At 40.2% G+C, this 14,209-nt stretch overlaps 1 protein-coding gene across 7 annotated transcripts in view; it reads right to left on the minus strand.

Annotated features, from left to right (window-relative positions):
• CORIN (corin, serine peptidase) overlaps nucleotides 1-14,209 on the minus strand; it is a 263,611-nt gene that overhangs the window by 57,791 nt on the left and 191,611 nt on the right. For all 7 annotated transcript variants that reach the window (XM_043870982.1, XM_043870984.1, XM_043870981.1 and 4 more), the window contains 3 exons: nucleotides 6,841-7,072; nucleotides 3,660-3,805; nucleotides 2,278-2,385 (listed from right to left, as the gene is read on the minus strand). In XM_043870982.1, the coding sequence (XP_043726917.1) occupies nucleotides 2,278-2,385; nucleotides 3,660-3,805; nucleotides 6,841-7,072 (486 nt within the window). The remainder of the gene's footprint in view (nucleotides 1-2,277; nucleotides 2,386-3,659; nucleotides 3,806-6,840; nucleotides 7,073-14,209) is intronic.

A 14,209-nucleotide genomic window follows, 5' to 3' on the forward strand; every position in this document is an offset into this window, starting at 1 on the left:
CCATTGCTAAATGCTTAACGTGTATATCTGACAAGTATTTACAAACGGAGTGCTCTGACCACCATGTTTTCCTGTTGCAAAAGTGTCAAAGAAACACAGCGTAAATTTCCAACCCATCAGTTATTTTATAACTAAGTTAAAGAAGTATTGCTTTGAGGGGAAAACCCAATAACATTGTTAGAAGTTCTGGAGGAGCTGCAGATGTGTGTAAGTAGGTAACTGTCACATTATTCGGTAAAGCCCAAGCACTTACGTGCCCTCCGCAATGGACGGAGCAAATCAGAAAGACACGAAGCGTGGTGTGAAATGCTGCTTTGCTGGAGCGGGTGTTTGTGTTGCCAGATGGTATGCCTGCCCACGCCCATGCAAACAAAGTGACAAACTGACCAAGGAGGCAAAGTCGGGGGTGGATGAGTTCCCAGCAGTTCTCTCTGTGCGGGGCCTTCCTCTGTTTCCTCATTTGATTTTAAGTGCTGTGTTCTCCCAAAGCATGGGGCATGCCCATTCAAACCCCTGAATGTGTTCCGAAGGGAATTATACCAAAGGGGGAGAGTAAAGGGGATTCTAATAAAATATTTATTATAAGTCACTTTGAAAAATATGATGAGAAATTAATTTCTCATGAACTAATACTGTTGGGGGCAATTAATACTCTCAATGTATTAATTTATTACTGACTTTTAACTTTCCTCAACTAGAACTCTCAATAACATCATCAGTATTTTGAGTGTTTTATAGAGATTAGGCCATTTATTCAATAGTTCTGGTGAACCTGTAATTGTGAGATTAGAGGACAGACAGAAATTTATAGCTTACCTAGAAATCTGACATTTTAGGATCATTTGTAATGAACACAAGCTTTGAATTTCTTCTTCACCAAATATACTCTATACCTTAGACCATTTAATCTCCCTAAGTCTCTTTTTGAGACTAAGCATTTACATTTCTCAAATAATTAGTCCCCTATTGCAAATTTCGGTCTAGCCACCCAATGGAATATCATGTAACCTCTTTGAACAATCTAAGATAATTTAGTTTAAGCTGCACCTCAAAATACCATAGCCCATAGTTAGTAAAAAAAAAATCCAATAGATTCTCAATGAGTTACTTATATAAGGGATAGTCAATGAGTATTGACTTATTTATTTACATAAAGACCACAAACAAAGCAAGCAACAGTAGCTTCACAAAAAACTGTATGTTCCTCTCTAACAAAATTACCCCTGGTCATTGGACCATCATTCTGACAGCTCTGATTTTCTAGAAGATGCTCTTATCCATATTTATCATAGCTGATAGGATTTCAGTTGATTGCTTGTGACATTTTGTCTAGACCAGAAGGGCAGTGTCTACTATGGAAAACTCATTTTGGGGAGCAAGGCAATATTTCATCCTTCAAAGGCCAGAAGAATAAAATGACTTCAAAAGATGCATTGCCTCATGTGTTTTCAATAGCAAAAAAATGTCAGTGTTTTTTTAAAGCAGAACAAGCTAAATAGTCATGACCAAACTATTCTTTGGCTAGCCCTCAACCATTTTGCTTTACTCTAGCATATTACTTAGTGAAGAGCATTGTCTGTTTTCAATTCCCTGATACATTTTGAGGTTCTAAATACAAAGGTTTGCAGGGAAGTAAAATGGGAATTAGCTCCACTTAAATTGCTGTTGGCATTTCCTGACTTTGCCATAGTGATTTTGGAACTCAAAGGCAGAAACAGCAAGAAGAGTTTTATCCTCTGCAGGCAGAGACAAAAGTCAGAGAGGGCATGAAATTTAATCCCAATTAAACTTGAACGTTGGAGCCTGCAGTCTGTCTTTGTGTATCTAGATATCTGCCTGTTTAATAATATGGGAATTATAAGTAAGGACACCATTATCCTGATCTTATAACAGATGACAACTGCTTTAGAATCTCAATAAAAATAATCTCTTACATTTGTGAAGAGCTTCTCACTTTACTGAGGGTTTGCATATATGTCATCAAGGTTATAAACAGAGTGCAATTTAGGGAAAATCAATGGAATTAACAGGAAAACTTATAATAATTACTTTGATAATTTATAAATTATTTTATATTTTATAACATTTTATAAATATTTTATATTTATATTTTATATTGTATTATTATAAAATAATAAACTTTGATAATTTAAGAAGTAAATGTCTTAACATTCAGTCCTAGTCACTACTTACAACTGTCAGTAAACAACTGACATATTTTAACACAACCCCTTATCCTAGTGTATGTCTGAGAAACGTGCCATTTCACATACATACCACAGTTTTCTTCATCACTATCATCATCACAGTCAGCCTGGCCATCACATCTTCTGGAAGCCAGAACACAGCGTCCTGAGCTGCACTTGAAGTGACTAGGTGAGCATTCTGTAAAAAGCAGCGGGCCATATTACTGCCAACAGACAGAAAACCGAGACCCATCAGCTACGTTATTCATTTACGTGTGGGATGATGTGGAGAAGATATCACTGAAGATAAGGATGGTCCTTCACCAAGCTGAAATCACCAAAGTTTGCTTGGTTCTTTTCTGTCTGCCCTCAGCATCTTTTTCCTTCATCCTTGGCATCATCTCTCCAGATTAGCTGTTTTGTGTCTTTATGCTTTCCAACAATTACATCTCTTTCTGAACGGACAATTTCTGGAGACTGAGATGTCCTAGGAATTCAATGCTTCTAACTGCCCTCCTTTCATTTGTCAAATTGTTTCCCATTCTGATCTTTCCACCTGGTGAGCAGGCATTTCTCTACCTGATCATCTCACAAGGCCAAGGTCTCTGAATGCTTTGCACTTGAAGCTGAGCACTGAAGAATTAATACTTTTGGACTGTGGTGTTGGAGAAGACTCTTTTTTTTCCCCATTTATTTTTATTCATTGGAGGCTAATTACTTCACAATATTGTAGTGGTTTTTGCCATACATTGACATGAATCAGCCATGGATTTACATGTGTTCCCCTGGAGAAGACTCTTGAGAGTCTCTTGGGCTTCAAGGAAATCAAACCAGTCAATCCTAAAGGAAGTCAGTCCTGAATATTCATTTAAGGACTGATGCTGAAGCTGAAACGCCAACACTTTGGCCACCTGATGCAAAGAACTGACTCATTGGAAAAGACCCTGATTCTGGGAAAGATTAAAGGCAGGAGGAAAAGGGGATGACAGGGGATGAGATGGTTGGATGGCATCACCAACTCGATGGACATGAGTTTGAGCAAGCTCTGGGAGTTGGTGATGGACAGAGAAGCCTGTGTGCTGTGGGTCCACGGGGTCACAAAGAGTCGGACATGACTGAGCAACTGAGCTGAACTGAACTGAAGGAGCCACAGCTTTATCTTCACTGTTACCTTCGAGACCCTCTAGTATAAAAGCAGCTTCCATATATAATGGACTCTGTGAGTTGTGTTTACAATAAACACCGAGATTATTATAAAGTCATCTCTGCAATTTATTTTTAAAATGAATATAGTGTCTAACAGATGAGTGTTAAATTCTTCAATGTAATCAAGTTTATAGATTCACCACCTACATAGCCTTTCTATTGGCAATCAAATAAAAACAACAATTAAGAAACTTCTAAAGGTAGCTGATTTATTCATTCACGTTAGATACTGCATTGTAGTTAATTTTAAAATTAATAAAAATTAACCTTCAACTTCATCATCAGGCATTAGGCAGGTTTGATTGTCTGCATTTTCCTCTGGAAATTGATTGCAATCTGTGTCTTCTGGCCACTGTAGACCCACAATCCCAAGAACAGACTCACAGCGTTCTTTGGAATGCTCACAGAGAGCTCTAAAAGAGCAAAAAACACAACATTACAGGCAGAAACAGCTACACCAAATGTTAGGCATCTACATAGGACTTTTAACTCTGTAGAGCCATGGGTCAATGTATGTATGTGGTGTGTGTATGCAGTGTGTGTGTATGTATCAATGCATATATGGATGCACATACACATAATAGGTATTTGGGAAATCAAAATAAGTAATATCATTACAAGGGAGATAGAGTCCTGAAACACAGTTTCACCAAAAAAACAAAAAAAACAATGCTATTGCAGGAATGGAAATAGAGTTGTTCCCAGAACATGGATTCCCTTCTCCAGTTTACCTTTTTTGCTTTCTCTTCTGATTTTCAGGCAGACACATTCTCCAACATTTTTGTTTCAGGCAAGTCCCCAACAACACTTTGGGCACTCTGCCACCAAAGGGCATGGAATCTGTACAACACCCTCAGCCCCTTCTGGTGCCCTGCGACTGGGCCATTTCAAGTTCTAACCTGGCTTCCCTAAAGGCAATACTTCAGCTTACACTAATATTGTTGCTTCTCCCAGACCCATCTACGCTGAGCTCAAGTTTCTTTTGTTAAAGAAAAGATATACTAAGCATTGCACTAGGTGTTTTAATGTGTGTTACTTCATCTGTACCTAGAATATTTTAAATTGAGGCATCAGCATGTCTCAAAGAAGATGTTTTTCACTTCAGATGGGGGAAAAAATGCAGTTTTGCCTCAATATATAACCAATAAATTAGTTTTTAAAAATGTTAAGTAGATATAACCAGAGCAAGTTCCTAGGCAAATTTCTCATTTCCTTTTAAAGACATTCTCATTTCTCAAAAGTTTCCAACTTTAAACTAATATCGACAAGATAAGGAATGGCTAGCAATTGAACAGAGAAGTTTCCAAAAAGTCTCCATCTTGATTTAACTCTGTCTAGATTTAAGACAGAGCATAACTTTATGTTGGTTTAGCCTAGGAATCTGGGGCAAAGACAAAGCCATGGCATTCCCATATGAGGCAAAAATGAGAAGCTCAACAGTGTTTAACAATCATCTGTTTGATTGAGTAGTTTTGTTGCAGATTAATAAAAAGTGTATATAACTCAATCACTGCTGCTATTTTAAATTAACCAAAAGATACCTATTTCAGATAGAAGTCAGGTACTGCCTGACTCTACCACTTTTTTTTTTCCCTGTAAAATAGAAATAAAATAAACAGCACTACAACTCCATGGCACACTTGTTCATATCATAATCTGTGTGGTATTCAACCATAGAGACAGCAGTCCCAAAAGGTTGCTTTGAGGATGACAACTAAAGTATTTAGCACATTATAAGGGCTCAATAACATTAGATTTTTTTCCAATTCATAACTTAAAAACTGAATTTTAAGATCGATAAACAAGCCTGGCAAAAGCAACTATGCACAACCCCATGAGCATATCAGTATACTACTCTCATTATACAAAAAATATTTTCTTACAAATATCATAATGTAAAATTCTCTTTGACAGCTACTAAAAATTAAAGATGTATATATGCTAAGAAAAAAAACCTAAAATACCTAGAATCAGTTCACCAAATTGTTCCCTGTATAGTATTTCAGGATCCATCTCATCTTAGGCATTTAAATATGAAACCTAAGTCTTGAAATTATCAATTATATGTGGATACAAATTTGTTCCAGAGAACACTGTTAGAGAAATATTTATACACATATGAAAAGAAAATCAAATACAAGAATTTGTTAAGTACTATTAAAAGTAAGTATTCACTATCATCAACCTTGCTTAGCAAAAATGGAATAAGATTTACAAGTAAGTTGTTAACATAAAACTGGTAGATGTTTTATTAGTAATATTTTAAAAGGCATTTAACAGACATTTTCAGAAGTGTATTTGCACAAGCCTACATCGTCTTACTCTGTTTGTACTTTTTGTTCAGTTTCCCAAGTCATTTTAAAAATTTATTGTTTCCTGTCCTGACTCTACAGATGACCCTTCCTTGTCATCCATTTGATATTCAGTATTTAATTTGTTTCCTCATCTGTTCACTGTTTTGATATTACTGCTTTTTCTTCAAGTTCTGAATGACGTCTGATCCAAACACATGGTTTTCACAGTTACCACTCACATTTAGGCAGGCACATCTGTGTATTCACGCCGTGATGGAAAGAGCCCTGAGGAGGCAGCCCCACCTGTGACAGCCACTCTGGACGTGCACATTCTCTGACCACAGCCCAGGACACACGGCGGAGAAGGCCAAACTGCCACAAGGCAGTGAGCGCTGCTCCTGTCCCAACACCAGAGCAGTGCTTACTCTGGGCTCACGGTCAGCTGGCAAAACTTCGCCTTTGTGTACATTCATCTAATCTTAATCTCACAACAACTCAACCCAACCACGATCACAATCCTCGTCTTCCAAGTAAGGGAACTGGGACTGGAAGAGATCAAGGAAACGGTCTCAGGCCACAAGCAGCTAGAGAAAGAGCCAGGATTTGAATCAGCAGGTGGACTCCAGTGTAATAGTCTTAACCACAGGACATCACTCATAGCCTAAGCCCAAGCCATGCTCTTAAAATGCTGTCCTGAATTTCACCCAAGCAGGTAGAAAAACTCTATGTGCATCCCCTGTCTATCCTGAGAGGTTGGTGTGATGTCTCTTAACTTTTGATACAGTTAGAAAGCAGCATTTTAAATACATCAACACTGCTAGATCAAGAGGCAGACAGATCCCTCCTTCTGCTGTCTCACATTTAAAAAACCACTTCTTGATCCACCAAAATGAAATATGCGATTTTATTTGGTTAAAGTCCATGAACTATATTCAAAGGCAGTTCATAACCCTCTTGTTTGGTTCTTCAGTAATGACTTCTTACTCAGATACTCATTTTAGAATTCTACTTCTTTACCATTTTAATATGCAATTTGTTAAACACGGAGCTTCTTAGCAAAATAAGTACATTGTCTAAACTCAAACTAAGTCTTCATTCCCTTGGTTCCCCCTGAGGGAAAATGAGGATGCCTGGGGGCGATGCCACTGAATTACCTGCAAGGGGGGATACGCTGGTGTGCGTCTTCGTCACACTTAGGTACCAAGATGGTGCAAGCAAAGAACATGAGGTATTTGTAACAGTTGGTCTGAACAAGTGCAGGGAAAAGAGAAGACTCCCAGCTGATGGATGCTTCCTTTTGAGTCCTGTGGCCAAGGTAATTCGGAAAACTTGTATGGTTGTAGGGCAAATTCAAGCAGAGTTCCAACGTAATTGGTTCACACTGACCTAACAATAACAACAAAAAAACCACACATACAGATACATATTATATATTTTTATTTATAATTTCATTTTGTTTATATTTATAATTCCACATGTAAAATAACTTACAAAATGAAAGTCTACCTTACAATTTTTCTTAAAAGTATTTAAGACTAGAATGCAAGCAGGACCTGAGGCTGCCTTCAAAAGGTAAACAGTGTGGTTCGTGAGGTGTCGTGACAAGCCGAGATTCACTTCTGTATATGCATCTGCCGGCACACTGACCAGCATGAATGTTGCAGAAAGTCTTCCTCATTTTCCCCTTGGTTTCACTTATCTGAAAGTGACTCCGTTTCCTGCTTCCTTTTAACTTTAATTTGTCATCTTCTGATTTATCCATTACTTCTAAACTAATGCATTCCCCACCACCCTGAAAGCCACTTTTAAAAATTAATGAATTTAGCTGAGGAGGCAAGTAGATGACTTTTTTCTATGTGTTTTGTGGTTAATAAACATATGAAAGTGAAACGTGAAAGTCACTCATTCATGTCTGACTCTTTGCAACCCCATGGACTGTAACATGCCAGGCTCCTCTGTCCATGGAGTTCTCCAGGCAAGAATACTGGAGTGAGTAGTCATTTAGCCATTCTATTCTCTAAGGACTCTTCCCAATCCCGGGATTAAACCCAGGCCTCCTGCATTGCAGGCAGATTCTTTACTGTCTGAGCCACCAGAGACTTGCTGATCAACATGTAAAGATACACAATTCCAGGGCAAGAGGAGGCTGAGGTCCATTAGATATCCATTGCCAGAGAGATCATCCCTAACACTTAGCTTGGCATCCAAGGCTATTTCACACTCCAAACCACAGCCTAACTTTCTAGCCTCATCACCCATCCTATCTCATCAGCAATATTTGCTTGGTGACACCAGACATTTTAAGAATTGCATGACGTCATGATTCCTGTTAGCTTTTATCCCTTTCTTTCCTTCACACACTTGCAACCACCCCTTAAATGCAACAATCATGTTTCTAGCTGTCAGCACTTGCTTCCTGGAATAATCCTTTCCCATCCTCCTCACCAAGCTAATTTCTCCTTGGTTTGCAACACTCAGCACAAACGCCTCTTCCAGGAAGCCTTCCTGGCCAACCACTTTTCCTCGTCCACTCCCAGAAGGAGCGCTAGAGTATCTCCAGGACATACCTGCCATGCCCACATGGCCCTCTGCTCTATTCTTCACTTACTTACTTGTCTTCCCCACACAATTCTGAGACTTTTGTGAAATGAGGCTTTCTTTTTTTTTAAATTGAAGTATAGCTCATTTACAATGTTGTGTTGGCTTCTACAGCTAAAGCTACAGCTAAGTCGCTTCAGTCGTGTCCGACTCTGTGTGACCCCATGGACAGCAGCCCACCAGGCTCCTCTGTCCCTGGGATTCTCTGGGCAGGACACTGGGGTGGGTTTTGCCATCTCCTCCTCCATGTGTTAGCATCTGGTGTACAGAAGTGATTCAGTTTTCCACACATAATTACAATGAATATGCTTTTTCAGATTCTTTTCCATTATAGTTTATCATAAGATATTAAATATAGTTCCCTTATTTCTTGATCTCATAGTCTGCACCAAGCATAGTGTGAGAATTAAGGGAGGAAAGGAGGAAGGAAAGTGTCAGAAACCATCCTAGGCACTTTAAAATATAAAAATAATTCAAAATATAGTCCAAGCCATTGAAACAGTCTAAGTCTCCAGGGATATAAGATGGACATGTTAGGCCAGCAGGACTGGAAATTATGCTAGAGCCCAGAGGGACAACGTGGACAGAAGCAGCTTGGGAAGACCTCCCAGGACAAAGCAGTTTGGACAGATTTGGGGGAAAGCAGCAGCAAGGCTTTCCGCCCCTTGTCTGCAGGGGACGCGCCTCACTCCCAGAGGAACGAGGTGATCAAGGAGTGTCTTTGCAGAATCAGGCCAGGTCCACCAAGACTTCATGCCTTAAGGGTAATTATTCAAATTAAATTTAATTATTTGACTAAGAAGTGGTAAGCAGGCAAACAGATTAGCAATAAGGACTGCAGTGAAATAGTGAAACAGCTCTGGGATGATTTCTCGATTTAAACAATCTGAGGGCTTTTCAGAGACTATGCTATGGAAGCTTGACACTGATCAGATTCAAAAGCTCATGACCACACATATAAGACTCTCAGTTTACTGGGGAAGAAGTAACACTTTAAAGCTGGCATAATCCTGAGGATGCCTACAGTGTAGGGAGAAGAAAGAGATGGAAGAGGGATGGGGTTTGTTCAACTTCTTGCTTCTCTGATTTGTGAAAGAGGAGTAACATGAAATGTTTGATTTCACATTACACATAAAAAAATGCATGTTTGTTATAAAGACAATAAAAAGATGCATATAGGAAAAGTTCTCCATTCCCCACCTCCCTTTCTTTTAACTTTCCTCAAAGCTAAAAGACAGTTTTAATCCTTTCAGGCCTTTCACTTGCTCATATTTATATGCATAAGAATTTGCACACACAGGCAGAGATATGTCTATGCTTTAGCCAAAGGATAACTGTACTATCACTATTACTTTCCAACTTGTTTTTGTTTCTTGATAACCTATCATGACCAAGTAGTAGAAACAGCTCAACCTCTATGTTTTTCCTAATTTCTTCAATATACTTAAAATTTTACCCCCCAAAATGGGATCATTTACACATATTTTGATGCAGTCTTTTTTCCCCTGTAGACACCTTTTCTTTCTCTTTTCCTCAACCACCCTACAAAAAAATTCAGTTCATTTCATTGAGATTAACTAATAAACATATCGCGTGGACAACTTTTCTCCCTTTGGATATGCAGCGTATGTATCACTTTTGATTTGGGATAAGATATAGGCTTTAAATATTTCAGTGTCAAGGGAGATGAAGGGATTAAGTTATGATCATATACTATTCTGAGATCTTTATCGAATGTGTTGAGGTTGATTGAATCCTGTGTTTTGTTCCTTCATTATGGCATTCTTCACAGAGTGCTAAGCAAGATAAACTCTCAAGATATCCGGCAACCTCCAATTCTGGGATTGAGTGTCAGACTTTTTTTATCTTAAGCATTAGACTCAATATGACCCTCGTTTACAACAGCCACTAGAGGGCGATGGCGTCACAAACATGAGGGCGTTGAGCAGCCACCGGCTGTTTGCAAGGTTTTCAGCGCCCAGCGGGGCATCCTGAACTTAGACGACGCTTAAAAAAATATCTGTTGAAAGAAAGGTCGTGATGCAGTCTCAATGATAGCCCACCTTTCAAACTCTGAAACAAGATTTGTTAAATTCAACCCACAGACAGGATTGTTAACTAAACAATGTTATTGTTGGTGGCAATAGTGGTAAAGAACCGGCCTGCCAGTGCAAGAGACATAAGAGATGTGGGGTCCATCCCTGGGTCAGGAAGATCCCCTGAAGGGGGACATGGCTACGGACTCCAGTATTCCTGCCTGGAGAATCCCACGGAGAGAGGAGCCTGGCGGGCTACAATCCATTGGGTCGCAAGGAGTCGGACACGACTTGAAGCGACTTAGCAGGCACACAATACCTTAAGTGGTTGGGAATCATGTATTAGGTTACCGTCATTTACAGGAGAAAATGTCACTTCCGACATCCATTGGCATATAAATGATTCTCAGATTCACCTTTGCATCAAACTTTGTGGCTCAGACAGTAAAGTATCCATCTCCAATGCAAGAGACCCAGGTTCGATCCCCTGAGAAGATCCCCTGGAGAAGGAGCTTACCCACTCCAGCATTCTTGCCTGGAGAACCCCACGGACAGAGAAACCGGGGGCTACAGTCCATGGACTCCCGAAGAGTTGGACATGACTGAGGGACTGACACTTTTCACTTTTCATTTTAAATCTCTATCTTTATTATTTTCAATAATTTGAAGAGCTATTATAAGGTGAATACCCTTGTAACCGCTGCTCAGGTCAAGAAATTGACTTTACCAGACCATCACAGGCGCCCTTCCATATGCCCTGTCATATGTCAACCTTCTCCTTCTCCCACAAAGTAACTACTGAGTTTCAGAGTCATTACTTCCTTGCCCTTCTTTATAGCTTTATTACTTAAGTGTGTACCACAGCCTACATACTACAGTTTGGCTACCCATTTTTGAAAACCTATTTAAGTCTCTTATAATAGCTATGCTCCCTCTCTATTTCTTTATTTTTCCTTAATATTTAAGTGTTAAAAAATCTGGGGACTTGAACTTGCAGTGCGCCAGTCTGGATTTTGCTGATGGAACACTCTAGGCAGGCAAAGCGCGTCCCCTGGACTCCTTGTTCCCTGAGCACTGGCTCCTGAAGCAGAAGGCGGACTGGGTTTCAGCAGGACTTGGACAAGGCTCCAGGTGCTGCGACGTTCTTTCATCCAACGACACATTACTGACTTATCCCTGTGTCGTCTACGGCTGCGTGTCCATGCTCAATGTCTTGTCCTGTTAATTCTCTTGGTGACCATATGGTGATATTCTAATTCAATCAATTACTTTTTATTTACTCCTTGAAAATGCTTTTAGAAAGAGATCACTCCTCTCAGTTGACCCTTTGATCACACTTCTCCGCTCTCTGTTCCTTCCAACTACAGGCTGCAACGAGAGGCCAGAAAATTGGCATACCACTGAGAAATTATTCAAATAACAAAGCTGTTACTTCTTCCCGGATCTAACTTCTCAGTGGGAGGATCACACTGCCATCTTCCCACTCACACGTTCGATTCTGGTTTTCTGTTTATGTTCTTCAAACGCACTCAGCACAGTTTCCCTAGCGTCTCAGTGTCTCATCAGTTTCCTCTTTCATCACAGATGTTCTTGCCAGGCCCTTTCCATATATATTCAGCAAACGTTTGAATATCCCCTCTTCTGAGTGTCTAGCACTGGACTAGTCACTTGTCCCCATTCCTTCTGTGGTATTAAAAAATGAGTGTTGGAGGAAAAAGTACATGGGCAAACATGCAGAACTAAAGATTGATGGAACACTGTGGGGAACTCAGGAGAGTCCCTGAGGCGTGACAGTCATTTCCGGCTTCACACGGCCACAGCGGCCATGGGTGCAGGGAGGCAGAGGGACACGTGCCCAGGAGCCGCTCTCCACCAGGTTTCCCAGCTGTCCGGATCGCACACTGCAGGTGCAAGCGATGGGTCCGGCCCTACACCCCAGGCTGAGGGGACATTACATCCCTGTTCCTACTCCCTAAGGCAAGGAGCTTCTGCTTTTGCCTCCCAGCAGGGTGCAGACGTATTAAAGATTCTGGGCTTGAGTGGATAGGTTGACACTAGCCTATCACTGAACACTGTTATCTGAGATATATTGTTTAGGCTTTTATTTTTTAAATTGTAGCCACTTCTGGGAATCTGAGATAAACCGTGGAGCTTATCCATTGAAAAATACAAAAACCGTGAAGACATTTTTCACACCCTCTTTCAAGATGTCACTAATTTCTGCAGCCTCATCAGGCCACAAAGCAATCATTCTTAACTTGCACTGCACACTGGGGCCACCTGGGAGATTTTAAAAAATACTGATACCTGGGCCCCACCCAATATATCTTCAGGGACAATTAGGAAGTTACGTAATATTTTATGGACAACAAGAACCACTGTCTTTAAGAACTAGCCTCCCAGCAACTCCAGTGAGAGAGGCTGACTCCACCAGACAAAACATCCACATTTTCCAAACCCATATTCTCCACTGGCAGGGGGCCGGGGAATGGCAGCGCTCTCATTTGTGCCCCAGAATCTAAATAACGACAGTGTCATATTGATAGCAGCAAAGATTTTTAAGTGACTAATCACATTTTCAAGTGATGAAGAGTCTTCTGAGGGGAGATGTTGCTTGTCCATGTTTTTAGAGAGAACCAAGTAGACACACACCATTCTGAAACTCTTTGAAAAATAAGGAAGCATCTTTACTCTCAACTGGAGGTGAGGCTTATACACTGTTTTTAACAACACACAAGCAATGGGGATGAGTGACTAGCCCAGTGCCTGATCCTCAGAAGAGGAGATTTTCAAGTGTCTGCTGAATACACATGGAGAGAGCCTGGCAAAAACATTTGTGATGAAAGAGGAAGCTGCTGAGACAGTGAGATGCTAGGGAAATTGTGAGCCTATTTGAAGAGCATAAAAAGGAAACCAAAATTATATATATGACTGGAAAGGTGGTAAATGACCCCCCTATTGAAAAGTAATCTCCAGGAAGGCTGGAATCATGTCTCTCTTCTTTTCCATCAAAGTGCATAGTGCCTGGAACATCACAGGCTAAGTACTGGTTGAATATATATATGAGCCAAGTTATCTAGTGCTCTTCCTACAAATTCTTTTATTTTGACAGATGAAAAGATATTTAAATTTTTAATCTTAAAATATTTCAAGTGTAGAGAAAACAGGGTAACATACACCCGGTGACTCCCCACCTAAACTTGATATGAGCTAACATTGCTCTCTCAAATTTTTTTGATCTAACAGTGCCATGCTATGTCAGATAACCCTCAAAACTTCAGTAAAATACACATGTCTGAGACAACAGTGTCACTGTCCAAAATTCTGCAACACAAGTTCAGGGTGAAGTGGAAAAAAAAAAAAAAAGATTCTGAAAGAGTTCCAAGGAAGAGTCCAAGATAAGCAAAGTCTAACCATATACATACACACATATATACATACACATACACATATATTTAGTGGAGTTTAGAGTGAAGAAAATGGTAATATGTCTTAGTGGTCAGACTGGTAACTCTCTGCACTGCTCTCTCCTTATGGGAAGTGGAGGAGGACTGGGAATTGTGCTTTCAGCCAAACAGTTATCAAGTGCTCATGAAAATAAAAAATCTTGTCAGGTGGGTTATTAAGTGGCTGTCTCTCTCACTCTCCTATCCAGCCCACTGTTTTCACCCCTAAAGGTCCCCTAAGGGGTATGGGCTTTCCCCACCCATAAGTTCTATGCTGAGCCAGAAAAGTCATAAGTAGAATTAGGATCCGAAAACTTGAACAAATCCAGGGACCTGAACCCTTTAGCCTTTCAACCTCCCAGCCTCCAGGACCTTCACTGCCAGGATCTGTGCTAAGAAGCCACACCTTGTCAACTGAAAGCTTGACAGACCACTTCTGAATC

The sequence above is a fragment of the Cervus elaphus genome, chromosome 17 (assembly GCF_910594005.1).
Source record: "Cervus elaphus chromosome 17, mCerEla1.1, whole genome shotgun sequence".
NCBI lineage: Eukaryota > Metazoa > Chordata > Mammalia > Artiodactyla > Cervidae > Cervus > Cervus elaphus.